This window comes from Rhinolophus hipposideros (assembly GCF_964194185.1).
Source record: "Rhinolophus hipposideros genome assembly, chromosome: 16".
Taxonomy (NCBI): domain Eukaryota; kingdom Metazoa; phylum Chordata; class Mammalia; order Chiroptera; family Rhinolophidae; genus Rhinolophus; species Rhinolophus hipposideros.
In genome coordinates, this window is record NC_138062.1 from 48,210,836 (window position 1) to 48,237,684 (window position 26,849).

The following is a 26,849-nucleotide window of genomic DNA, read 5'->3' on the forward strand; positions in this document are numbered from 1 at the left end:
AGAGATGGCAATACCATACGACCCAGCAATCCCTCTTCTGGGTATCCACCCAAAAAACCTGAAAACATTTACCTGTAAAGATATATGTACCCCTATGCTCATTGCAGCATTATTCACAGTGGCTAAGGTGTGGAAACAACCAAAGTGTCCTTTGATAGATAATTAGATAAAGAAGATATGGCACATATATATAATGTAATATTACTCGGCCATAAGAAAAAATGAAATACTGCCATTTGCGACAACATGGATGGATCTTAAGATTATAATGCTAGGGCCGGCCCGGTGGCTCAGGCAGTTAGAGCTCCATGTTCCTAACTCCGAAGGCTGCCAGTTCGATTCCCACATGGGCCAGTGGGCTCTCAACCACAAGGTTGCCGGTTCAATTCCTCAACTCCTGCAAGAGATGGTGGGCTCCACCACCTGCGGCTAAGGTTGAACATGGCACCTTGAGCTGAGCTGCCTCCCAGATGGCTCGGTTGGAGCGCATTCTCTCAACCACAAGGTTGCCAGCTTGACTCCTGCAAGGGATGGTGGGCTGCGCCCCCTGCAACTAGCAACGGTAACTGGACCCGGAGCTGAGCTGCGCCCTCCACAACTAAGACTGAAAGGACAACTTGAAGCTGAACAACACCCTCCACAACTAAAATTGAAAGGACAACAATTTGACTTGGAAAAAGGTCATGGAAGTACACAGTGTTCCCCAATAAAGTCCTGTTCCCTCCCCCAATAAAATCTTTTTTAAAAAAAGATTATAATGCTAAGCAAAATAAGTCAGACAGAAAAAGACAAGAACTGCATGACTTCACTCATATGTGGGATATAAAACTGAAAGCAACAAATGAACAAGACCAATAGAAAGATCATAGACACAAACAACAGTGTAGAGGTTACCAGAGGGTAAAGGTGGAGGCAGATGGTAGAAGAGGGTAAAGGAGGTCAAATACCGGGGGTGCCAAAGAAATGTATACAAGTGGACACTTTGGTCAACGTTGCTCAAGCAGTAGTTTGCTCAAGCAGTAATTCTCTGTAATCAGAAGTGTCTGGACACTTCTGTAACCACTTTGAGCACCTCTTGTAATTGCAGAAATCAAACGTGACTTGTATTCACCTTTTGTTATTGGTATATATTGAGTATTACAATTTCAGTACAGTTTTTTCCTTTCTTAAAATATGTATACATTTTTTTGACACCCTCCGTATATGGTAGGAGAATTGACCCTGGGTGGTGAAAGCACAACGCAAAACATAGATGATGTATTACACAACTGTACACTTGAAACCTATATAATTTTACCAACCAATGTCACCCCGATAAATGTAATTTAAAAAGTTCTAAAGGACAAGTTAATTAAATAAAGCCCCACGATGAAATGGGGAGCTAACACTGAGCAGTACTTGGTCATCAGAAAATGGCAAATCTTTCAAGGCAGACTGTTAAAGACTTTCTTCTCCGGCGACAGAGTAAACTTCCTTTGCTCAAGAAAAGCTCAGGACGTTGTTTCAGGGTCCATGCTTGCAAAGAGTAGATAAATAAGTCTTGGAGATCTAATACAGCACTGTGATTGTAGCCAACAAAACCATATTCTAAACACTGAACTTGCTAAGAAGCTAGATCTTAATGGTTCCCACCACTAGAAGAAAGGGTCATTATGGGACACGACAGAGGGGTTAGCTCGTGCTACAATGGCAATCACGCTGCAACATAAATGGATCAAATCACTCTGTGGTACAGGCTGACCTTGGACATACTGCAGACCACTACAATAAAGCGAGTATCGCAATTACGTAAGTCACATGAATTTTGGGGTTTCCCAGTGCATATAAAAGTTATATTTACGTGATACTGAAACCTATTGAGTGTGCAATAGCACTAGGTCTTAAAATAACCAATACACATATCTTAACTTAAAATACTTTATTGCTTAAAGGTGCTAACTCTCATCTGAAAAATGGCATGAACAGACTTGTTCAATGCAGGGTTGCCAGACAGACCCTCAATTTGAAAAAAATGCAATATCTGCAAAGCACAATAGGAAGAGGTATGCCTGTACCCCTTAAACTGACACAATGTTATATGTCAATTATATCTCAGTTTTTAAATGGTTTGAAAACCTCAGGAGTAAATTTGAAGGCTGAAAACATGTATTTTGTTTTGTTAACTTGCAAGGGAGTCTCGCCTTCAGAGAACTGGCTGTCTCAGCCTTAAGATATGACATATTTAATAGACATATATTTAACCACAAAAGTATGGTTATTATGTTCAGCATTCTAATTGGTGGAGATAACATAATAGTTCCTCACAGTGGCTCTGTGTAGAGGTCAGCACTGCAAAATATCAGCAATACGTTGTTTTCTTTTAAGGAGGCGGCAACATATGGGCCTGTAGTCATGGTCTATGGTTATATAACAAATTATCCAGAAACTCAGTGGCTTGAAACAACAACATGTATTATCTCTCAGTCTTCTGTCGCAGGGTCTCTCATGAAGCTGAAGTCAAGATGGCAGCTGGGGATACGGTCTCATTGGAAAGTTTGACTGGGGGAGGCTGCGTTTCCTGGCTCACTCACAAGGCTGTGGCAGGATTCAGCTCCTCACAGGCTCTTGGCCAGAGATTGCCCTCTATTTCCTGCCACACTGGCCTCTCTAACATGGCAGTCACGTCCTCAATGTGTGAAAACCAAGGAAAGTAAGACAAGCCAGAGACAGAGAACAGAGACAGAGACAAGCCAGAGACAGAGAAGTCACAAGCTTTTTGTAACCTAATCTCAGAACTGACATCCTGTCACTGTTGTCATATTCTACTCAGTAGAAGTGAGTCACTAGGTCCAATCCACACTCGAGGTGAGCAAGTCACACAAGGGAGTGAATACCAAGAGATGGGACACTGTTAGCCATGTCAGAAGCTGCCTACCACAGGGCCCAACATTTAATCTAACGATTGAGCAGCTTAAGAAAAGACCAGGTGCACTTTGTGTGTGTAGTTTTTTCAGGATGCAAGGGGTTTTTCTGACAGTCATATGTGTTATGCATGTTTAGCCATGATGGGAATTTGGATAAGCTAAGGATAGATTGAAAGTTTCACTTTCTCACTTCATTCTTCTCTTTTAGAGAAATTTCCTTGTCCGCTGTCCCTCATTACTTCTGGCTTTGCCTTTGGGAGCGTCTTCCTTGCCCATCTCTCTCCAATAATACATCTTAAATGGGCAAAAGAGATGGAACTTTGGGGAGAGAGTGTGCAGAGTCCAAAGTTCACTTCCTGTTAATATAGATTTAGGGCCAGAGATGTTTGGGGGTTTGAACAATCATAAGCTTTTTGACACAATAGAAATGCAGGCAATTCTATTATAATCCCTTTTCCAGAAGCAATTTTCCACCCAGGCACCTTTTCACACACTAGCTGGGATTCTCTCTCACTCATTTGTTCTCATCTCTTTCCTAATCCATTTCTGAACACAAAAACATGTTTGTGACTCTTCCTCACAATTGTCATTTCTGCTTGATCATGGTACGAATACACGATAATTATTCTTTCATCTTCATCTGTGCCTCATTAACCGCACAGCATTACAGCCATTATCAATTCCTTGAAGCAGACAGGTCCCTCCCTGGGAGACTTGGCTCAGCCCTTTGATTGTATCAGTTCATGGCCGCCTCCCCCATCCTGCTCCTTTCCTTCACCCTCATCATGAGAAAGACATGCAGTGCACATACCACACAGTTTTCAAAACACCTACCAGCTGACCAAAGCCAGGCTCCTTGTGCCGAGTGAAAGGCAGGTGTCCTGGGTGTGGCAGGGTCTTGTCCAGGTCACCAACCAGCTCGTGAAGATGAATTCCGAGTCTGCAGCTGCTTTGTAGGTCATGGATATTGGCCATCTCAACCAGGAAGTGATGTTGGCAAGCAAAGGATGGATCCGAGAGGTTGTTAGAAAGTAAAATAGTGTGCTTTCTAAAGAGCAGACAATTTTCTAAGTGCTTTGGATATATTAACTCCTGACAACAATCAAGTAAAGTGGGCATTACTATCTCTTCTTTACAGATGAGGACACTGAGCCGCCAAGAGTTTCCATAATTCAAGTCACTGGAGTCAGGCATCCGACACAGTCTGATTCCGAAACTTATACCTTTGACCATTATGCTATTGTGCCTTCTGCTCAATTATCTGCTTGCTATAGAGTGAATATTGCCCACTTATTTGCATCCCTTCCACCTGCACCCCCTTACACACACACGCGTGTGCGTGCACACACACACATACACATCTACAGGAAATTGGTAGGAAGGAGAGCAACTGAGGCATGTAGATGCCCAAGGGGTGGGCCAGACCAAAGAACGTGGCTCTGCAGAGTGGGCCGAAATGGAAACCCCATATCCATTAAACGGTCCACGCATCCTGTGCCAGCCTGGGCAACCATTACCCTGGATTCATTTTCTCTCCGTAGATTTTATTTGTTCTTATTCACAGTAGCCAAAAGGTGGAAGCAAACCAATTGTCCATCAAAAGATGAATGCATAAACAAAATGTGGCCTATCCATACAACAGGCTATTATTCAGACATAAAGGAGAATGAAACTCTGACATATGCTACAATATGGATGGACTTTGAAAGCATTATGTTCAAGTAAAAGGAGCCAGGCACAAAAGGCCACATGGTGTACGGTGCCACCAGATTTTTAAAAGCCCTAGATGACCGTGAAGTGCAGCAAAGCTTTCGAACCAGTGCCTTTATTACGTTGGGTTTCAATCAATAGAAGACTGATGGCCAGGCCATGTAGAGAAGGTCAGAGAGAGAATTCTTTGGTTGCCAGACCTGCTTCAGGTCACGCTGAGCAGCTCAGAATTCTGCGGAGCTCATGTGACCTTCTCGGGTTGGACTTGGGAAAGTAGCTAAGCCCTTTTTAGGTTTCTTTCTCATAGATCTGATCCTTGGGTATTGAAGGAAGTAAAATAAGAGGACTCAGGAGTCCTCTGAGCCCAGCTGTGCCACTTTTGAGCACACTTCCTTAATTTTTCTAAACCTCTTTTCTCTGTGCAATCTCAGTCGTCAGGATGAGTTCCCATCCTTCAGATGCTCCGAGTCGGTGCCTGAGAAACCTGGTCACCTGTCGCTCAGTAACTTGCAAAACTTCGATACATCCCGGAAGGGAAGGAGCGTCCGGGGAACATGGGCGTCTTCCCAGCTATGTCTGACAAAATCCTGTTGGACGAGATAGCAGCTCGTCTTAGCTTGTCGGGCACCCATGGGTGGTTTACACCCCAAGGGAGCCTGGGTTGACGAGAAGTTGCCAAGTCTTTGAGCAGCACCACCTCCTTTCATCATGATGAGATCTCACTGCTACAGCTCCACAGGCAAAGGGGGCCCCAAAGGTCAGGACCTGAGGTTTGAATGCAACCATGGGCTGGTAACACAGGTGAGAAGAGAGGCATGAAGCAAGGAAAAGGTTCTATTGCTGCAAAGATGAGTTTCCTTGCTTCATGCCTCTCTTCTCATCTGTGTTACCAGCCCATGGTTCCATACAACTAACTTCTCATCCCCCTCCCCCAGCCACTGAAAACCATCATTCAATTTTCTGTCTCTATGAATCTGACTCCTCTAGGGACCTCACGTAAGTGGAATCACACAGTATTTGTCCTCTTGTGTCTGGCTTATTTCACATAGTATGATGTCCCCAAGGTTCATTCATGTTGTAGCAGGTGTCAGAATGTCCTTTCCTTTTTAAGACTGAATAATATTCCATCGTGTGGATGGGCCACATTTTGTTTATCTATTCATCTGTCAGTGGACACTTGGGCTGCTTCCACCTTTGGGTCATTGTAAATAACACTGCTATGAACATGGGTATGCAAAAATCTTTTCAATATTTGCTCTCAGTTATTTTGGATATAAACCCAAAAGTGGGATTCCTTTATCAAATGGCAATTCTATATTTAATTTTTTTTGAGGCACCACCATGACTGTGTTCCACAGTGGCCGCAACACTTAATGGGAATGTTCTGGTTTTGCTGAATACATTTCAGTACTGTTTGAATATTCCACTCCTAGATATAAACCCAAAAGAAAAGGAAAACATACATCCACACAAAGATTTGTAGGCTAATGTTTATAGCAACATCATTCACAATAGTCAAAAGGTGGAAACAACCCAAATATCCATTCATGGATGGATGAGTAGACAAAATTAGGTCTATCTATACAATGGAATATTATTTAGCCATAAAAAGGGACAAAATACTGTTACAGACTACAACATGGATGAACCTTAAAAACATTATGCTGAGTGAAAGAGTCCAATACAAAAGACCACAATTAAGATTCGTTTCATGTGAAATGTCTAGAACAGGGAAATCTATAGAGACAGAATATAGCTTAGTGGTTAACAGGAGCTGGGAAATATGGAGGGGATTGGGGTAATAACTAAAAGGAACAGGGTTTCTTTTTGGAGGTGATTAAAATGTTCTAAAATTGACTGTGGTGATGTTTGCACAAATCTGTAAATATTAGCAAAAACCATTGAATTGTACACTTCAAATGGGTAAATTGTGTTATAGGGAATTACATCTTTTTAAAGCTGCTAAATAAAATGAAATGAAGTGAAGCAAAGTGAAATGAAGTGAAATAAAGACTGCAAAAGAATAAAGGGACCCAGCAATCCCTCTCCTGGGTATCTGCCAAAAAAAAATCTAAAATCATTTTTCCACAAAGACATATGTGCCCCAATGTTCACTGCAGCTTTATTTACGGTGGCCAAGACATGGAAAAAACCAAAGTGTCCTTTGATAGATGAATGGATAAAGAAGTTGTGGTATACACACACAATGGAATACTATTCTGCCATAAGAAAAAATGAAATATACCATTTGCGACAACATGGATGGATCTTGAGATTATGATGCAAAGTGAAATAAATCAGACAGAAAAAGTAGAGAACCATATGATTTCACTGATATGTGGTATATAAAACTGAAAACAATGAAAGAACAAGACAAACAAATGAAGAAACAAAAACTCATAGACACAGACAATAGTTTAGTGGGTACCAGAGGGTAAGGGGGGGAGGTGGGTGGTAGATGAGGGTGAAGGGAATCCAATGTATGGTGATGGAAGGAGAACTGACTCTGGGTGGTGAGCACACAATGGGATTTATAGATGATGTATTACAGAATTGTACACCTGAAATCTATGTAACTTTACTAACAATTGTCACCCCAATAAACTTTAATTTAAAAGTTTTAAAAATAAAGAATAAAGGAGGAAGGTCATGAGAAAGAGAAGAAAGAAATTGAATCAGCTGCAAAACATCAATGGAGGCAGCTGGACCAGACTCTCTGGGGCTGGACCCTCTGGGTACGAATGCCACTGTGCCAATTACTGGTTGGGTGACCTTGAGCAGTCATTTTACCTCTATGAGTCTCGGTTTTCTTTTCTGTGAAATGGGAGCAAACAATGCTAAGCTCTTGAGGCTGTTGAACACTCAATGAGATCATGAACAAGTGAAGTTGGTATTATCTGCACAGCGGAATGTGGAAGAGATGAGTGGGTGCAATGATGGATTGATGACAGCCAGATGAGCTGGACCTGGGGATGCTTTGTGGGGAGCTGGCATAAAAGCCCTTGTTGGTTTGGAAGCTCTGCCTCAGCCTCCTTAGCCAGGTGATGTTGGCTGAGCTTCAACATTACTCATACCGTGGGCGTTTGGCTCCATTTCCTCAGCAAGGGTGTGTTCCTCACATCATGAGGTTTCCTAAGTGACAGAAAACTCGCTGGCAATAAAGGCCCAGACAGCTGTGCTACCCAATTCACAGACAGGACCCTCGGGAGAAATCTGAGAAGATCCTGTCTGTCAGCCCCTTCTCCAAGGTCGGTAAGTGGGCCTGACCCCTCAGGGTAGCCAGCCACTCACCAACTAAGAGAGTGGTGAGACAGCCTGGCTTTAAGCAGAGCTACTTCTAAAATTAGTAAGTCATTTGGCAGACATTAGCCTCTCTTTCTCCCTCTCTCTCTCTCTCTCTCTCTCTCTCTCTCTCTCTCTCTCTCTCTCTCTCTCTCTCTCTCTCTCTCTCTCTCTCTCATTTTCTCCGTCTCATTGAATGAATGCATGTTCTGGTTTTCCACCCATCCATCCATCCATCCTTTATTTCATTTGTTTATTTGTTTATTATTTGTTTACTCAACAAATTCTCCCCAACACTGCCTCAGGGCCCATTCCCACACTGGTGACCCTGATGGAGACAGAGATAAAGAAGTCAGGCTTTCAGTCCTAAAAATGGACCTGCCAGCTCAGCCACAAGAATAAGAATCAAAAGCACTGCTGTAATGCAGGTGGAAACAGGCAGCGCTGGGGAGTCCGGAGAAGGGAGAGGAAACCACCAGTGGCTTAGCCGGGATCATTAAACCACCCTTGCTGTGCCATTACTATAAAGCACCTAGTGCTCTTTTAAGGTCCTTTTCCAGTGAGAAAACTGAGTCTCAGAGAACAGACTGGGATACTCAGGGTCACCCAGCTGGGAAGGGGCCAAGGCAGGATTCATTCTGCTTTATCCAGCTCCAGAGTCCATGTTCCTTCTACTTTCTCTCTCACACACAGTATTTGCTTTCTCTTTTCTTACAGCGTGGGCTCCATGGCGTGTGTGTGTGTGTGTGTGTGTGTGTGTGTGTGTGTGTGTGTGTGTAAGACAGAAACAAGTGAGAGATTTAGTGTACCTTTCTGTCATAGACTAGAGCTACATAAGGGCAGGGAGCATGTCTGTCTTATATAGTGTGTAGCTCATAATAGACACTGAAAATATTTGCTGAATAGATAGATACAGGGGTAGTTGGGTGGATAAGTAGATGGATGGCTGGGTGGGTGGATGGATGGGTGGATGGATCAATGAGTGGAGGGAAAGACACGATAACATCCAAATTGGCAGAGGAGTGTCTTGACTAATAAAAAAAGTATACCAGGCTGAGGAGGAAGTGTACAAAAAGGCAAGGAAATGGGAAAATGCCAAGAATATGGCAAAAGTCATTCTGCTCAGCCAGAGTGTAGAACAGGACTCAGATGAGAACGGAGAACTCAGACAGCTGTTCAGGATCAAGGTAGAGGGAGGGAGGTGGATTGGTCTGTTCAGATCAGAGACTCACTGGGAGAGTTTCAAAGTAGTATTCCCCACACTGGTCATCGTCTCCTTTTAAACCCAACCCCGAAGCATCTCCTTGTTGATGCCTCTTCAACCAGTCAGCTCCTGGGTGGCAGAGGGGAATACGTGGGGTCACTTGCCCTGCTTATCAGTCCAATAATGAATCTAGTCTGTCACAGGCTGGTTCTGAAGGAGGGATAGGGAAATTCCCAGATGGGTGGCATTGTGCAGTGGACCTAGCAGGAGTTCTGGAGGTATCCAGGGTGAAAGACACCACTGGAGTGTCACACTAGAAAGGACACTCTTCGTGGGCTGTCATCTCTTGCCCAAATCTGACCATGAAACAAGTTCCCACCACTAGGATCCTATTCGCTCTCAAAAATCCAGATGGACAAACTAGGGTCTATCCCCTAAGCCCCTCTGCCTTCCTGTGGAGACCTTCAACCCATCTTCTCTTGACTCCCCAGGATCAGCGAAGGGTGCTGAGAACCGGACTCAGAATCTGAGACATGAGCGATACTCGGCCTCTGGAGGAGGTGGGTTGGGTGCAGCTTGGGGCGAGGGATGGGAGTCCGGGGAGATGGGAGGTGAAGCGCTGAATGCTTCAGAGACAGTGGAGGGGTGGAGGCATCCTGACCTGGATTCAGAGCTAGAAAGTGCTTTGTGATCATTCAAATAGAGAAAGACTCAGGTGCAACTCAAGTCGGGTTGGGGGGACCCTACTACATCTTTATCAAAATATCCTGCTTCTCTTCTGGAAAGAAAATTTGACCCCAACGTCTTTCTTCCTCAGATGGGATAAGACAGGATTCTCAGCATTAACTTCAGAAATTCTGAGACCTGTGCATATGAGAAAGGAATGCTTAGAACACTCTTGGGAAGGATAGAGAAATAAAGCGACATAATGTGACAACTGGAAGGGACCTTCAAATTCCTTCACACACACACACACACACACACACACACACACACAGAGTCTATATTTGGAAACTGGGGCTCAGATAGGAGGAGTGACTTTCTCAAGTTCATACATGACTAAAACCGAGCAGGGCGCCAGCAAGGAAACCAATTTTGGGTAGCGAGCGCACAATGGAGCATACAGATAAGGAATTATTTTGTACACCTGAAATTTACATAATCTTATTGACCAATGTTACCTCAATACATTTAATTAAAAATAAGAAAATAAAGGATACCAAGTCAAATTAGAATTTCACATCCACAACAAATAATCTTATAGTATAAGTAATATCCCGTGTAATAGTGGGGATGTATTTATATTAATCTGAAGTTTGAGTGTAACTGGACACCCTGCACTTTACCTGGCAACCCTAAGCCCAGGCCTCTTTGGACCACATCTCCTGCTTCTGCTTGACCTTCGTACCCCTTTGATTGTTTCTGTCGTCTCTTGGCGCAGGAGGCATATGACATGTCAGGCGCCCGTCTAGCCCTGACGCTGTGTGTCACCAAAGCCCGGGAAGGTTCTGAGGAGGATCTAGACGCCCTGGAACGCATGTTCCAGCAGCTGGGATTCGAGAGTACCATGAAGAGAGACCCCACCGCCCAGGTATTGTGCAGCCAGCCCCAGGCCAATGGGAGAGGGGCTGGATTGGAAGGTGGGCTCCAGGGAAGCGCTTGAGTCTGGCCATTCCTCTCGCTCTAGCAATTCCAGGAAGAGATGGAAAAATTTCAGCAGGCCATTGATGCCCGGAAAGACTTTGTCAGCTGTGCTTTTGTGGTGCTCATGGCGCATGGGCTAGAAGGTCACCTCAAAGCGGAGGACGAGCAGATGGTCGAGCTGGAGGACCTCTTTAGGGTTCTGAACAACAAGAACTGCCAGGCCCTGAGGGCCAAGCCTAAGGTGTACATCGTGCAGGCCTGTCGTGGAGGTGGGGACAGAGCCAAGAACAGTCTGTGTTCCTAACCCAGCACTAAGCCCAGATCTAGAGCTCCACTGCTCATCTGTTTTCTGACCTGTTCCTTTCCCCACCTTTCTGAATTTGCCTTTTCCTCTTTTTGGTGCTTCAGAACAAAGGGACCCTGGTGAGACAGTAGGTGGAGACAACACTGTGATGGTTACAGACAAGCTCCAAACCATTCCAACGCACACGGACATGCTCTATATCTACTCCACCGTGGAGGGTATGTGCTCCCCACTGACCCAAGCTGGCTCCTGCTCCCCTACCTCGCCCACCACTCCTGACCCCTGCAGCACTCCTCCAGGACCCACCCTCTTCCAGGCCCTCTTGCTCCACACTCCTCACATCCCCATTGAAGCCCACTTCTCTGCGATCCCCAGGGTACCTTTCCTACAGAAATGACAGGAAAGGCTCCGGCTTCATCCAGACCCTGGTTGATGTATTCTTGGAGAGAAAAGAACCCATCCTGGAGCTTCTGACAGAGGTGAGTTGGGACAGTATGTGAGATCATTTAGATGAAATACAGATACATTTCTATAAACAAAACCTTTGGGTTTAACCAACATGTGGGCAAACTTTTTTTTCTAATGGTTATGTGCTTTCATAGCAGATTAGGAAAAAAACATATAACAAGAATGTCTAACCAACGATTCCATAGAGATGATGATATAGGATGAGACAATAAAAGTCACTCACCTGAGGACAGGGATACCCATTTACCCTCTTCTCTAACCTTCTCCCCATGAGCCCATTATACCGACTCCCCCAAGGGCCAAGCCCCAAGCTGACCACACTTATTGCTACAGGTAACCCGGCGAATGGCAAAAGCAGAGGTGGTTCAAGAAGGGCAACCAAAGAAAGTGAACCCTGAAATCCAAAGCACCCTTCGGAAACGGCTCTATCTGCAGTAGAAGTAGAAAGAGAATGGAGGGGCTTCCTTTCAGGTGCCTCTCTCTGACCCTTGGATGTTTAAACGCAGCTCTCATCACTTCCTCCAAATCTTCTCTTCTCAAAGCTAAATGGCACCCAATCCTTTCATCACTCTCCTTATGCAAGTACTCCTTCAATCTGTTCCAGTCTTGCGTAGAGCAACCCAGCTAAAACTGAGCACAAGGCCTAGTGGTAACAATAACATCACCTCCCTCAGGCTGGACTCTTTACATCTATTAATGTAACCTAAGTGGGTAATTGCTTTTTCCACTTTCTGCTCCTATTCTCATCTGAAATCTTCTATCTTTCATAAATCATACCTATACAAATATAACTGCATAAAGCTCAACATTTTCCCCTGATAAACCAATGCCCACTCACTACCTCCTACATCAGTCAAAGCTTTGGGGGCTCCTGAATATCACCTAGAGTTATAACCTCTCCCTGAATCCACATCCATTCTTATCTCCCACAGATTCATTTCCAATTCCTGAAATGCAGTCAAGCAAGAATCATTCTCTCTCTCTAAGACACCCCCTTCCTTGGCTAGCAAGCTGGTGCCTTAACCCCATTCTTCTCCTAGTTCATGGGCTCTCTCTGTCTAATGGAAATGCCTTCTCCTTTTCTGTTTTTCTCCCTCCTAATTAACACTGCCCTACTCCCCACCACCACTAGACCCTGGACTATGCCTTCTCTCCAAGAAAATCCATCCATTCATCCATTTTCAAGATTTCAACTTCCAACCACTCTGCATCAGGGTATGTTGGAACTATGGCACATCCCCTAGTGTCACCCTGTTATTTTGTATACAACGTGATAGAGACCCAGAGAAATTAAGTGGCTTGGTAAATGCCACACAGTAAGTCAAGGGCAGGGTCAAGTGTTGGCCTCCAGCCCAGTCTCCTTCCACTGCCTGCTAAGTCTTAATCCATCAGAAAACTTTTCTAATTAGAGGAACCACCTAAGAAAAGTTCTCCCTACCTTGGAGGGAGGAGCTCCCTGGAAGATATCTAGAAATACTGGTTCCTTGATAACCAGTATTCAAGGTTACCTCCATGAAATTCCAGCACTGGGTTGGAAGGTGGATCAGAAGATCTACCTTCCAAGTCTATGATGCATGTCTCTCTATCTCCAGCCTGGACCTTTCCCACAGAAATAATCTGTGGTCATATCTGCATTGAAAAACTTATGGTTAAAGATGAGTCTTTTCTTCCTGGTCCATCCTCCAAGTATTCCCTGGCACCCCAACCTCAGGCCCCAAGTTCGGAATTCTGCACTTATCTGTAGCATCCTTCTTCTTACAACCTTCATATGCCACCAGCCACCATGCCCAGCCCAGCCTGACTTTGAAACACTTCTCCTGTTATCTCTTCCCTTACATGTCACTCTCTAGGCTCAAGTCGCACTTTCTCATGCTTGTATCTTTGTACCAACTTCCTTCCTTGCCTCTCTGCCTGAGCATTTCAGCCCTCCTCTGCCCTTCATACATTCTACAATTCTTGATCTTCCTAGAATACCCAAGAAGACACAATGCCACCCCATCATTTACAGACCAAGGCCAAACTCCACATCCTGATTTCTTACACCCTTATATTACTATTCCACCGCTACCAGCAATCAGCTAAGTTCACCCCCCCACTCCCCCCACCAGAGCCTTTGCTATCACCATTTCCCCAAGCTGGAGTGCGCTCTCTCTCCCTTCACCCCCCTTCCACTGCCTCCCACCCCTACTTATTCCAGAAAGCCATTCCTAACAGTCTTTCTAGTTGATTCTGCCTCTCTCACCCAGGATGAGACACTGATGATTACAATTTCTTAAGGTCAAGGAACAAGTCTTTGATTAACTTAATGGGTGGTTCAATAAATAGTTGTCAGACTTTAAAAGCATGTGTTGGAATCTTTTCTCTGCACTTAAACCATGAGGCTGATGTGAAAGGCATCATGGATTTGGTTTCTTTTTTCCGATGGCCAGTTGCCTCCCAGGTGTGTCTATCGTAAACAGAGAATCAGGAGCTCATCCCATCTCTTCCATAAAAGCAGATGTGTTAGGAATTTGTAAAGTTACAGGCCACTCTTCCATGCCAAGTGGCTATATTTTACATGATGTTTCCATCTCCAGAATATTCCCAAAAAAGTATCCAGACACAGAACTGTAGCTTTTCGCAACCATAAGGGACCTTGGAGATCAGCTAGTTACAGGATCACAAATATGGAGCAAGTGTGCCAACTCTCCCTGTCTGGGTGCTCATTACAGATATAACTAATCAGTCACATCTCTTTTCTACTGAACTGGGGTGTAGCCTCAAAGTCCTTCTTGTCTCAGGACTCCAAGAAGCATGGTACATAATTCTTGACCCAGTTTAACCCCTTCATTAGGGAGTGACTTGTCTAGAGTCACCAAGTTCTTAAGCAGTAAACACAGGGCTCCTCACCTATGGTGCAGTAATAGCCATGGCAGCAGTCAGGGCTTTATATATAGGAATAGCAGAGCAAGTGGCTGAGGCAGGGGTGTGTATACAAGGACAAGTAGATCTGAGGTGATGCACTTACTGTGTCCTGTACACCCGCCCATGTGTATGTGCTCTAAACACCCAATGATTTTGGAGTCACCAAATACAGGAGTCAGCAAATTATCACCCACTTGCCAAATCCAGCCTGCAGCCTGTTTTTATAATTGATATTTATTGGATGATGACGTCATAAAAATGGCAGCATGAGGGGAGCCTCCTGAAATCTCCCCTGGAATTTACAACTAACCGAACAACTATAACTCCACAAAGGACTCCCTACACAGCAGACAGGCAAGACTAAGAGGCCCACTACTGAATTCACCTAAAGGTGGACAAATTGTACGAGCAGGGGAGGAGGGAAGGGAGAAGTGTGGAGATGGAGCTGTGTGGGCGCAGGACGCAGACCTAGCTCAGTGCTCCGAGCTCGCTGCATCCCAGAACTACCGCAGCTGTGGGAGAGGGAAGAACTCGGACTGCTAGGTCTCCGCTTATGGCCCACAGGGATGAGGGGACAGCATATAACACAGCTGAACCCAACATTCACAGCAGAGACCTTGGAGCAAAGACTGAGGGAAGAAGGCTGAAAATGCTGGTTTAAGCCCTCACTGCCGCAGAGAACGGAAGCCTCAGGCACTGAGACTAGCCACCCCCTCCCAACCCTCCCAGAGCTCGCCCCGCCCACACCTGCCCGGTGCTGGAAGTGGAACAGTAGCAGTGTCAGATCAAAAGAACAGAATATATGCAGTTCTGAGAACTGTGGTCCACAGACACAGACTCACAGCCCAACTAGTTCCGGCAAAGGGGAGGGAACTCTGGAAGCAGGACTGGCTGTGGTGGTGGTCGCTGCCATTGCTCTGGGACACGTCTCAAAACCCACCCCGCCCCTGTCCCCACCTATCTGGGTGGATCCCTGCAGGAGTAAACAGAGCTGCTGAAATACATGGGCTCTGAATCTGGTGCAGGAAGAGTTTTGGAACTTCAGAAGCTTTCCACATCCCCCCACGGAGGCCCTATGACCCAGGTGAACTGTTTAGAGAGGAGAAGCCCACATTCCAGGGAATCCCCACATTGTGTGAGAAGCCAGGATACTGCAGAGAAAATATAACACTACAGTGTGAGAGAGAATAAAAGACTGTAGTCAGAGAGAAAATAAAACATTCTACCAACACCTACTGGAAAACAAAAGAAAGACCTCTTTTTATCAACCTGTTGCAGAACCCACTCCTGTAGATGTCTAGGAAGAAAAATAATAAATCATTAATAACCATGAATAACCAAAGTAACAAGACAGCTCAGAAAGAAAATGAAAAATATCCAGAAAATGAACTTACATACATGGAAATATGTGACTTAAATGACATAGAATTCAAGATTGCTGTTCTTAAAAAACTCAACGACATGTAAGAAAACATAGACGAGCAGTTTAATGAACTCAGACACACAATCAAAGAAAAAAATGAACATTTACCAAAGAGACTGAAATTTTAAAAAAGAACCAATAGAATTTCTGGAGATTCAGAACTCAATAAAATAAATGAAGAATGAAATAGCCAGCTTAGGTAGTAGAGTTGACAAGTAAAGAGTAAAGAATCAGTGACATTGAAGATAGAAATCTGGAAATGAAACGGATAGAAGAAGAGATTTGAGACTTAAAAGAAATGAAAGAACTCTACAAGAACTTTCTGACTCCAACAGAAAGAGCAATATAAGAATAATGGGCATACCAGAAGGAAAAGAAAGAGAGAAGGGAACAGAGAGTATATTCAAACAAATAATCGATGAGAACTTCCCAAACTTGTGGAAAGAAGTAGATCCTCGAATCCAAGAAGCAAATAGAACACCTAATAATCTCAACCCCAACAGGCCTACTCCAAGGCACATTGTATTGAAGCTGTCTAAAATTAACGACAAAGAAAGAATCCTCAAGGCAGCCAGGGAAAAGAAGACGGTAACCTACAAAGGAAAGCCCATTAGATTATCATCAGATTTTTCAGCAGAAACTCTACAAGCCAGGAGGGAGTGGAATCAAATATTCAAATTATTGAAAGAGAGAAATTATGAGCAAAGAATAATATATCCAGCAAAGATATCCTTTAGATATGAAGGAGGAATAAAGACCTTTCCAGACATACAAAAACTGAGGGAATTTTCTAACCCACGACATGCACCACAAGAAATACTGAAGGAGGCTATTCGATCAGCATAAATAGGGATAATCTGTGACAACCAAAACATAAAAGTGGAGAGAGTAAAAGCCTGAACCGGAATATAGGAATAGAGAAAGTAAGCATGCTGCAGAAAATGGAATACTCTAAATATGAAACTTTCTTTTACATAAACTTAAGGGTAACCACTCAAAAAAAATCCAGAATTGAAATATATGACCTAATAAAAGAAGAAACAGAGGGAAAAAAATCATAGAATACCACCACACAGAAATAATAGACAACAACAAAAAGGCAAAGAAACAATGGAGACACAGCCTTACCAGAAAACTAAAGATAGAATGACAGGAAATCCTCACATATCAATAATCACCCTAAATGTAAATGGACTGAACTCACCAATAAAAAGGCACAGAGTAGTAAATTGGATCAAAAAACTAAACCCAACCATATGCTGTCTCCAAGAGACACATCTCAGCTATAAGGACAAACAGACTCAAAGTGAAGGGTGGAAATGGACACTCCCAGAAAATGGTATCCAGAGAAAATCAGTTGTAGCCATACTGATATCAGGAGAAACAGACTTCAGGATAAAAAACATAACAAGAGACAAAGATGGACATTTCATAATGGTAAAGGGGACTATACAACAAGAAGACATAACAGTCATCAATATTTATGCCCCGAATCAGGGAGCACCAAAATATGCCAAGCAACTACTAACAGAACTAAAGGGAGAAATTGACCAAAACTCAATTATAGTAGGGGACCTAAATCATCATTGAGAGCTATGGATAGATCATCCAAACAGAAAATAAATAAAGAAATATCAGCCCTAAATGACACATTAGATGAAATGGACATAATTGACATTTATAGAGCACTTCATCCTAGAACATCAGACTATACATTTTTTCCTAGTGTACATGGAACATTCTCAAGGATAAACCATATATTGGGCCATAAAATTAGCCTCAGCAAATTTAAGAAGATTGAAATCATCCCAATCAAATTCTCTGATCACAAGCTTTGAAATTGGATACCAACTGCTAAAAGAAAGCAGGAAAAACCACAAATATGTGGAGATTAAACAACATACTTTTAAAGAATGACCAGGTCCAAAAAGAAATAAGAGGAGAGATCAAAAGATACATAGAAACAAATGAGGATGAAAATACATTCTACCAAAATTTGGGGGATGCAGAGAGAGCAGTTTTAAGAGGGAAATTTATATCATTACAGGCCTATCTCAAGAGACAAGAAAAATCCCAGATAAATAACCTCACATTACACCTTAAAGAACTACAAAAAGAAGAACAAAGGAAACCCAAAGTCAGCAGAAAAAAGGAAATAATAAAAATCAGAGCAGAACTAAATGAAATAGAGAACAAAAACAAAATAGAAAAAAATTAATGTGACAAAGAGTTGGTTCTTGGAAAAGATTTTTAAAAATTGACAAACCCTTGGCTTGACTTACTAAGATAAAAAGAGAAAAGACACTAATAAACAAAATCAGAAATGAAAGAGAGGAAGTTATCATGGATGCCACAGAATTAAATACAGAGGATCATCCAAGAATACTATGAAGGACTATATGCCACCAAATTCAGACCTAGAAGAAATGGACAAGTTCTTAGAACCATATAGCCTTCCTAGGCTGAACCATAAAGAACTGGAAAATCTAAACAGACCGATCACCAGTAACGAAATTGAATCAGTCATCCAAAACCTTCCCAAAAGCAAAAGTCCTGGACCAGATGGCTTCACTAGTGAATTCTACCAAACCTTCAAAGAGGACCTAATACCAATCCTGCTCAAACTCTTCCAAAAAATTGAAGAAAAGACAGTACTCCCTAACTCATTTTATGAGGCCAACATTACCCTGATGCCAAAACCTGGTAAGGACAACACAAAAAAAGAAAACTACAGACCAATATCTCTGATGAATGCAGATGCAAAAATCCTAAACAAAATTCTAGCAAATCGAATGCAACAATGCATTAAAAAGATTATTCATCATGACCAAGTGGGGTTCATCCCAGGGGCACAAGGATGGTTCAACATATGCAAATCCATCAATGTGATACATCACATAAACAAAATAAAGGACAAAAATCATATGATTATATCAACTGATGCAGGATAAGCATTTGACAAGATACAACATCCATTTATGATTAAAACACTTAATAAAATAGGTATAGAAAGAGAATACCATATGACAAACCCTCAGTTAATACCATAATTAATGGTGAAAACCTGAAGCCCTTTGCTCTACATTCAGGAACACAACAGGGCTGTCCCCTATCATCTCTGCTTTTCAAGATAGTGTTGGAAGTCCTAGCCAGAACAATCAGGCAAGAGAAAGAAATAAAAGGCATCCAAATTGGGAATGAAGAAGTTAAATTGTCACTTTTTGCAGATGACATGATGCTATATATGGAAAACCCTAAAGACTTCACCAAAAAGCTATTAGAAACCATCAATGAATACAGTAAAGTTGCTGGCTACAAAATCAATGTACAAAAAATCCATTGCATACCTATATGCTAACAATGAAATCTCAGAAAAAGAAATTTTAAAAAATTCCTTTTGCAATTGCAACAAAAAGTATAAAATACCTAGGAATAAACTTATCCAAGGATGTGAAAGACCTATATGCTGAAAACTATAAGATATTTTTAAAAGAAATTGAAAAATGCACAAAGAAATGGAAAAGACATTCCATGCTCATGGATTGGAAGAATCAACATAGTTAAAATGGCCCTATTACCCAAAGCAATATACAGATTTAATGCAATCCCCATCAAAATCCCAATGGCATTTTTAAAACAAATAGAACAAAAAATCATCAGATATGTATGGAACCACAGAAGACCCCAAATAGCCAAAGCAATCCTAAGAAAAAAGAACAATGCTGGAGGTATCACACTCCCTAACTTTAGCTTGTACTACAGGGCTACAATAATCAAAACAGCATGGTACTGGCAGAAAAACAGACACACAAACCAATGGAATCAAATTGAGAACCCAGAAATAAAACCACATAAATATGGACAGATAATTTTTGACAAAGAAGCAAAAAACATACAATGGAGAAAAGACATCCTCTTCAATAAATGGTGCTGGGAGAATTGAATAGCCACGTGCAAAAGAATGAAACTGGACTGCTATCTGTCACCATGTACCAAAATTAATTCAAAATGGATCAAAGACCTAAGCATAAGACCTGAAACAATAAACTACACAGAAGAAAACATAGGTATTAAACCTTGGGTTCAAAGAGCATTTTATGAATTTGACTCCAAAGGCAAGGGAAGTAAAAGCTAAAATAAATGAATGGGACTATATGAAACTTAAAAGCTTCTGCATAGCAAAAAAAAAAAAAAACCATCAACAAAATAAAGAGGCAATCAACTGAAAGGGAGAAGATTTTTGCAAACAATGTCTTCAATAGGGGCTAATATCCAAAATATACAAGGAACTCATACAACTCAACAACAAAAAAACAAACAACTCAATTGAAAAATGGGCAGAGGACCTAAACAGACATTTCTCCAAAGAGGACACACAAATGGCAAATAGACATATTAAAAAATGCTCAACATCACTAATCATCAGAGAAATGCATATAAAAACCACAATGAGATATCGCCTCACCCCAGTTAGAATGGCTATCATCAAAAAGACAAATAGTAACAAGTGTCAGAAAGGCTGTGGAGAAAAAAGGAACCCTCATACACTGTTGGTGGGAATTCAGACTGGTGCAGCCGTTATGGAAGGCAGTGTGGAGTTTCCTCAGAAAAATTAAGAATAGAATTACCATATGACCTAGCAATCCTTCTCTGGGGTATCTACCCAAAAAATCTGAAAACATTTATCCATAAAGACATGTGTGCTCCATTGTTCATTGCAGCTTTATTTACAGTGCCCAAGACATGGAAACCAAAATGTCCTTTGACAGATGAATGGATAAAGAAGTTGTGGTATATATATACACAATGGAATACTACCTGGTGGTAAGAAAAGATAAAATAGTACCATTTTTGACAACATGGATGGATCTTGAAATTATAATGCTAAGTGAAATAAGTCAGACAAAAAAAGCAGAGAACCATATGATTTCACTGATATGTGGTATATAAAACTGAAAACAACAAAAGAACAAGACAAATGAAGAAACAAAAACTCATAGACACAGACAACAATTTAGTGGTTACTAGAAGATAAGGGGCAGGGAGGCTCTAGAAGAGGGTAACCGGAGTCTAATATATGGTGATGGAAAGAGAACTGACTCTGGGTGAACACACAATGGGATTTATAGATGACGTGTTACAGAATTGTACACCTGAAATCTATGTCACCCCACAGCTTTACTAACTTTACTAACAATTGTCACCCCAATAAACTTTAATTTTTAAAAAATAGACATTTATTGGCACAGTCAGGCTCACTTATTTACATATTGTCAATGGTTCCTTTCACCTTACAACCGCAGACCTGTGTAGCTACAACAGACATCATATGGCTGGCAAAACTGAAAATAGCTACTACCTGGCCCTTTACAGAGTAAGTGTGCCAACCCCTGCTCATAAATCCCTCCATCAAATTCTCATTTTCCTGAAGTTGGCCAGAGTGTCTCACCACCAAGAACCATACCTGATATAACAGGCACACAGTGCTGAAATCCATGGATTTATTCTTCACGACCTCTGATTAAGGGCTTCCCCCAATTATTTAGTTAGGATTTGAAAGTTTATCCTGGAAGTTTATTATTGAGTATCAGGGGCAGATTCAGGTTTTACAGGACCTGTATGATGGGTGAAGTAGTACTTCCTTAAGAAAAAACATGAGAATACCAACACACACTTAGTACAACCCCAGAGCACATTATCAGGTCTCCCAGGGCCTTGGGGGGACTCATGAATGTGGGGCTTTGTAGCTTGTGCTGTGTTTACTTCAAAGCAAATCTACCTCTGTCCACCATCTTTTCTCCAAATCATCTTCCAACTACAACAGAATGGTCATTTTAAAATGAAAATCTGACTTGCCATGCATCTTCTTAAATTCTTTCAGTGATCTCCCACTGCTCTTTGGATAAGGAAAAAAGGTCTTAACTTGACTTTTAGGCCCCACGTTCTCACCTAGGTCCCTTCACTCTTATTGATGAACATGTTTTGGAAACAGATAGTGGTGTTCGTTGCACATCACAAATGTCATTCGTTCCACTGAATTGTACACTTAAAAATGGTTAATGTGGCAAATTTTATGTTATATATATTTTATCACAACTTTTTAAAATCAATAGTGTAACATACCGGATTTCAGGTCAAAATGGCGGGTACGTAAATGCTGTGCTCGCCTCCTCCCATGACCACATCAAAATTACAACTAAACTACAGAATAACCATCTCTGAGACTCTCCTAAAGCCCCCACAACGTCTGGCTGTGAAAGCCAGCAGAGATTGTGGCTGAGTGAGATGGCGAGTGGCTGGAGTCCCAGGCATCACTCTTAAAGGACCTGCACATGGACTTACCCACTTACTGACAGATGCACTCACTCTGAGTGCCAGTGCTGGGGCAGCCGCTCAAAAGATACCAGGGATGTATGGGGAGGAACTGATTGTCTGGCTCCAGGGTGAGGCCGGGAGGAGCAGCTTTCTTTCAGACAGAAATGCTGGCAGAAGCCATTGTTTCTTTGGTGAGCCCTCCCCTCTCCCAGCATTCAGACTTAGGCAGGCACCATATCTGAGTCTCCATCAATCTGGCTAACACAGTTCAAGCTGCCTGGTGATTCCCCGAGACCCCACCCCACCCAACTTACAGGCTCACCCACGCTGCTCCCAGTGACTTTTCCATACAAAGGGCCCGTCTTGGCTCATGATTTGGACTTTCCTAAAAAATCTCTCAAAGGTACACAAACCCCAAACAAGCAGCATCTGGCCTCAGCATGCCCTGTACCTCTTGCTAAGCAGCTCCAAGCCAGCACTAGCAGCAGCCAGCCTCAGTTCACAACTTAGCCTCTCTCAGGCACCTCCAAGACCAGCATGGGTGGTGGCCATCTGTGGATTGCTTCATGGCTCATTCCAAGTGGCTCCAGGCAGGGTACAGACTGCAGCTGAACTTGGACTGCAGCGGGGTTCCTCCCAGGAGGCCCCGGGACTGGCACACCTGGTGGTCAGCTTCAGACCAAGCTGGAGCACCACCTGCTGCCTCCGCAGTCAACACATTTAAAGGTCAGACTGGGCAGGCACCAGAGCTCTATTAAGGCAAGTCCAACTCCATAGGGCCAGCCCCTGTACAACAGCTCCTCCACTGTAGTCACGGCCAATAAGCCCAATGGTCAGTCCCTACCACTGATGTTCAAACAGCAATCAAGGCTCAACTACAACAGGAGGGCACACACAACCCATATAGGGGACACACCTGGAGCACCCATCTCAGGTGACCAGGGAGACTGTACCACTGACCCCCACAGGACACCTACACAGGATACCTAACCCACAGGATACCTACTCTACTAAGAAAGAAATAACGACAGAAAACTTCCCTAATCTGGTGAAAGAAATAGACATAGAAGCTCAGAAAGTGCAGAGAGTCCCAAACAAGATGAACCCAAAGAGGCCCACACTAAGATACATCATAATTAAAGTGCCAGAGGTTAAAGACAAAGAGAGATTCTTAAAAGCAGCAAGAGAAAATCTGTTACCAACAAGGGAGTTCTCATAAGACTGTCAGTGGATTTCTCAACAGAAACTTCACAGGCCAGAAGGGACTGGCAGGAAATATTCAAAGTGATAACAAGCAAGGACGCACCACCAAAATTACACCACCCAGCAAAGCTGTCACTTAGAATTGAATGACAGATACAGAGCTTCCCAGACAAGAAAAAGCTAAAGGAGTTCATCACCACCAAGCCTGTATTACAAGGAATCTTAGAGGGACTTCTTTAAGAAGGTGAAGAAAAAAATAAAAAATACAAATAATAAAATGGCAATAGCTACATATCTATCAACAATTACTTTCAATGCAAATGGATTGAATGCTCCAATCAAAAGACATAGGTGGCTGAATGGATAAGACAACAAGCCCCTTACACACGCTGCCTACAAGAGATTCACTTCAGAACAAAATACACAGACACTGAAACTAAAGGGATAGAAAACGGTATTTCATGAAAATGGAAACAAACAAAAAAAGCTGGGAGAGCAATACTTACACCAGACAAAATTGACTTTAAACAAAGGCTATAACAAGAGACAAAAAAGGACCCAGTCATCCTACTTCTGGGTATTTCTCCTAAGAAACCCAAAACACTACTTTGAAGGGATATATGTGGATCCATATGTTCGTTGTAACATTGTTCACAATAGCCAACATATGGAAGCAACCTGGGTGTCCATCAATGGATGAATGGATAAAGAAGAAGTGATATGCATATGCAATGGAATATTACTCAGCCATTAAAAAAGAATGAAATCTTGCCATCTGCAACAATATGGATGGACCTAGAGGGTATTATGCTAAGTGTAATAAATCAGAGAGAGAAAAACAAATGCCTTATGATTTTGCTTATATGTGGAATCTAAAGAACAAATTAAACAAACAAATAAAACAGAAACAGACTCATAGGTACAGAGAACAAACTGATGGTTGTCAGATAGGAGGGTAGATAGGTTGATGGTTGTCAGATAGGGGGGTAGGTGGAAAAGATGAAGGGATTAGGAAGTACAAATTGGTAGTTACAAAATAGTCATGGGAATGTAAAGCACAGTATGGGAAATATAGTCAATAATATTGTAATAACTATGTATAATGCCAGGTGGGTACTAGATTTACCGGGGTGATCACTTCATAAGTTATATAAGTGTCTAATCACTATGTTGTACACCTGAAACTAATGTAATATTGTATATCAACTGTAATTGAAAAATTAAAAATTTGTGTTAAAAAATAATGTAGAGTGACATCATAGGAATGGCGGCAGTGGGATGGACTTTTTGAGTACTCCTCCAGATTTTATCACAAACAGGACATCTATAACCCATCAAAGGGCTCTCTGATCATCCCGCAGAATAGCTAAGAGACTCATGCAAGGGTTACTTAAAGGTGGACAAATTGGGCGAGCAGGGGAAGAAGGAAGGGAGCGGAGTGGAGACACAGCTGCATCCGTGGCTGCAGAGACGCAGGAGATCCCAGGATGAAACAGAGAAGACAAAAGGCGGGAGGTGGGCTCTTTCCCTGCCTCCCGTCCCACAGCTGATCTCTCCCACCGAGGGGGCAGTATATCCAGCATTTGAGGCAATAACCTCAGCTGGGACCTCCAGCTGGGTGCTAGATCGGACAAAGGACACAATCTCCATACCTGGGCCCCTTCCCCCACTCTCCCAATCCTACCCCTGGCCTTCCAGAGACTTAAACTGGCCCCTACACTGAGGAGTAGTGTCAGATTACAGAGGAGCCTTAGTGCTCAGGCTCTGGGAAGACTGGCATGCAGCTCTGACCAAAGGAAGAGGCTGGAAAGAGTGTGATTTTTGCTGGGCTAGGAGAAAAGAGACTCCTCCACCCCCAGCCACCACCTTTTCTGGCCTGCGGGAAGAGTGTGACACAGCTGGGCTGGGAGAGAGAAGACCCTTCCCTCCCCAGCCACCACGTTTTCTGGCCTGCCTAGGGCAGGGCAATTACAACTGTGGAGGAACTCCCAGAGATCAGCAGTAAGCTGCAGATGCAGCTCTGGGCTTTCAGCAGCTCAGAAATGTCCCGCCTGCCACACACACACACACACACACACACACACACACACACACACACACACACAGAAGAATGCCCTAAGACTCAGGAGAACTGGACACAGGGCTGGTGGTGCTACTCTCAGTGCGCATATGTGCAGGCAAGGGCAGAAACTGCACTGACTTTGTAAAAACTACCATCTAGACCCCTCAGCCCCACGCATCTAAATCTGCAGTCCCAAAGTCACTCTGGGCACCAGGAGACGGGCTCTGCCTGAACAATAGGCAGGGGACTCTTTGGTACAGCAGAGGACAACCTGGAGATTACTTGGTGGGCTTAAGCCAGGACTGGTGCTGCTTTTTTTGTTTTGTTTTGTTTTTATATCTTTGCCTGTATTGAGTGTGGGTTGTCGGTTGTTTTTACATGTGAATGTATTTGATTTTTTCTTTGTTGTTGTTGTGCTTGGTGATTTGCTTTGTTCTGAAATTGCCCTACACCAGGGCCCAGCTTAAGAGGCACAAGATTCAACACACCCAGAAGCTAACTCCAGATCAAACCAGAGTACTACCGAGTTTGACCTACAAGTCACATACCCAGAGGGAATTCTCTACAGGCACAAGAGCCCATAGAGGCTAAACCACATTTAACTGGTCAACCCTCAAGCAGCAGAACATCCTGCGGTGGGCAGAGCCAAGTCGCACAACTAGTCAGCCTATGAGTCAACCCCACCTACTCACAAGCAAAAATAAATAAAGATCAACTTTAACAGGAAAATATACACAACACAAGAGTCACCTTTGGAGCACGCGCAGAGGAGAAGAAGAAAGTAGTGCAAGTCAAATATAAATGACACATACTACATAAGATAACCCAGCAAGAACTAAGAACCCTAGGGGACTTACCTAATACATTGAAGCAAACACAGAGAGTCAGCCAGAATGAGGAAACAAAGAAATATGTCCCAAATAAAAGAACAAAAGAAACCTCCACAACTGGAACCAAATGAAGCAGAGGTAACCAACCTATCAGAGACAGAGTTCAGAACACTGATGATAAGAATGTTTAAGGAGCTTAGAGACAACATAAAGAAGGATAGAGAAATCATAATGAATAATGAGTTAGAAATAAAGAACACAATAACTGAAATAAAGAACTCACTTGAAGGAATTAACAGCAGGTTAGATGAAGCAGAGGATCGAATCAGTGACTTAGAAGAAAAGTTTGCAGAGATCACCCAAACAGAACAACAAAAAGAAAAAAGAAAAAAAAACAATGAAGATGGCTTAAGAGACTTCTGGGATAACATCAAGCACAACAACATGCGCATCATAGGAGTACCAGAAGGTGAAGAGAGGAAGCAAGGGATTGAGAACATATTTGAAGTAATAATGTCTGAAAACTTCCCTAACCTGGTGAAGGAAACCAACATACAAGCCGAGGAAGAGCAGAGAGTTCCAACCAGGATAAACCCA

General features: G+C 42.8%; 2 protein-coding genes across 4 annotated transcripts in view; one reads left to right on the plus strand and one right to left on the minus strand.

Annotated features, from left to right (window-relative positions):
* The window catches only part of SLC1A6 (solute carrier family 1 member 6), a 103,250-nt gene that overhangs the window by 48,882 nt on the left and 27,519 nt on the right, over positions 1–26,849 (minus strand). The gene's annotated exons all lie outside the window — the stretch shown is intronic.
* On the plus strand, positions 7,773–13,010 carry CASP14 (caspase 14). The gene is made up of 7 exons (XM_081077078.1): positions 7,773–7,865; positions 9,591–9,659; positions 10,541–10,690; positions 10,787–11,012; positions 11,152–11,265; positions 11,423–11,526; positions 11,849–13,010. The coding sequence occupies exons 2-7, from the start codon at positions 9,633–9,635 to the stop codon at positions 11,951–11,953; spliced, it is 726 nt and encodes a 241-aa protein (XP_080933204.1). The 5' UTR covers positions 7,773–7,865; positions 9,591–9,632; the 3' UTR covers positions 11,954–13,010.

Coding starts and splice junctions, on each gene's coding strand:
- CASP14 (XM_081077078.1), top strand. CDS start 9,633: ATGAGCGATACTCGGCCTCTGGAGGAG. Junction 10,691..10,786: donor AGAGAGACCCCACCGCCCAG/GTATTGTGCAGC, acceptor CTCTCGCTCTAG/CAATTCCAGGAAGAGATGGA. Junction 11,266..11,422: donor TATCTACTCCACCGTGGAGG/GTATGTGCTCCC, acceptor TGCGATCCCCAG/GGTACCTTTCCTACAGAAAT.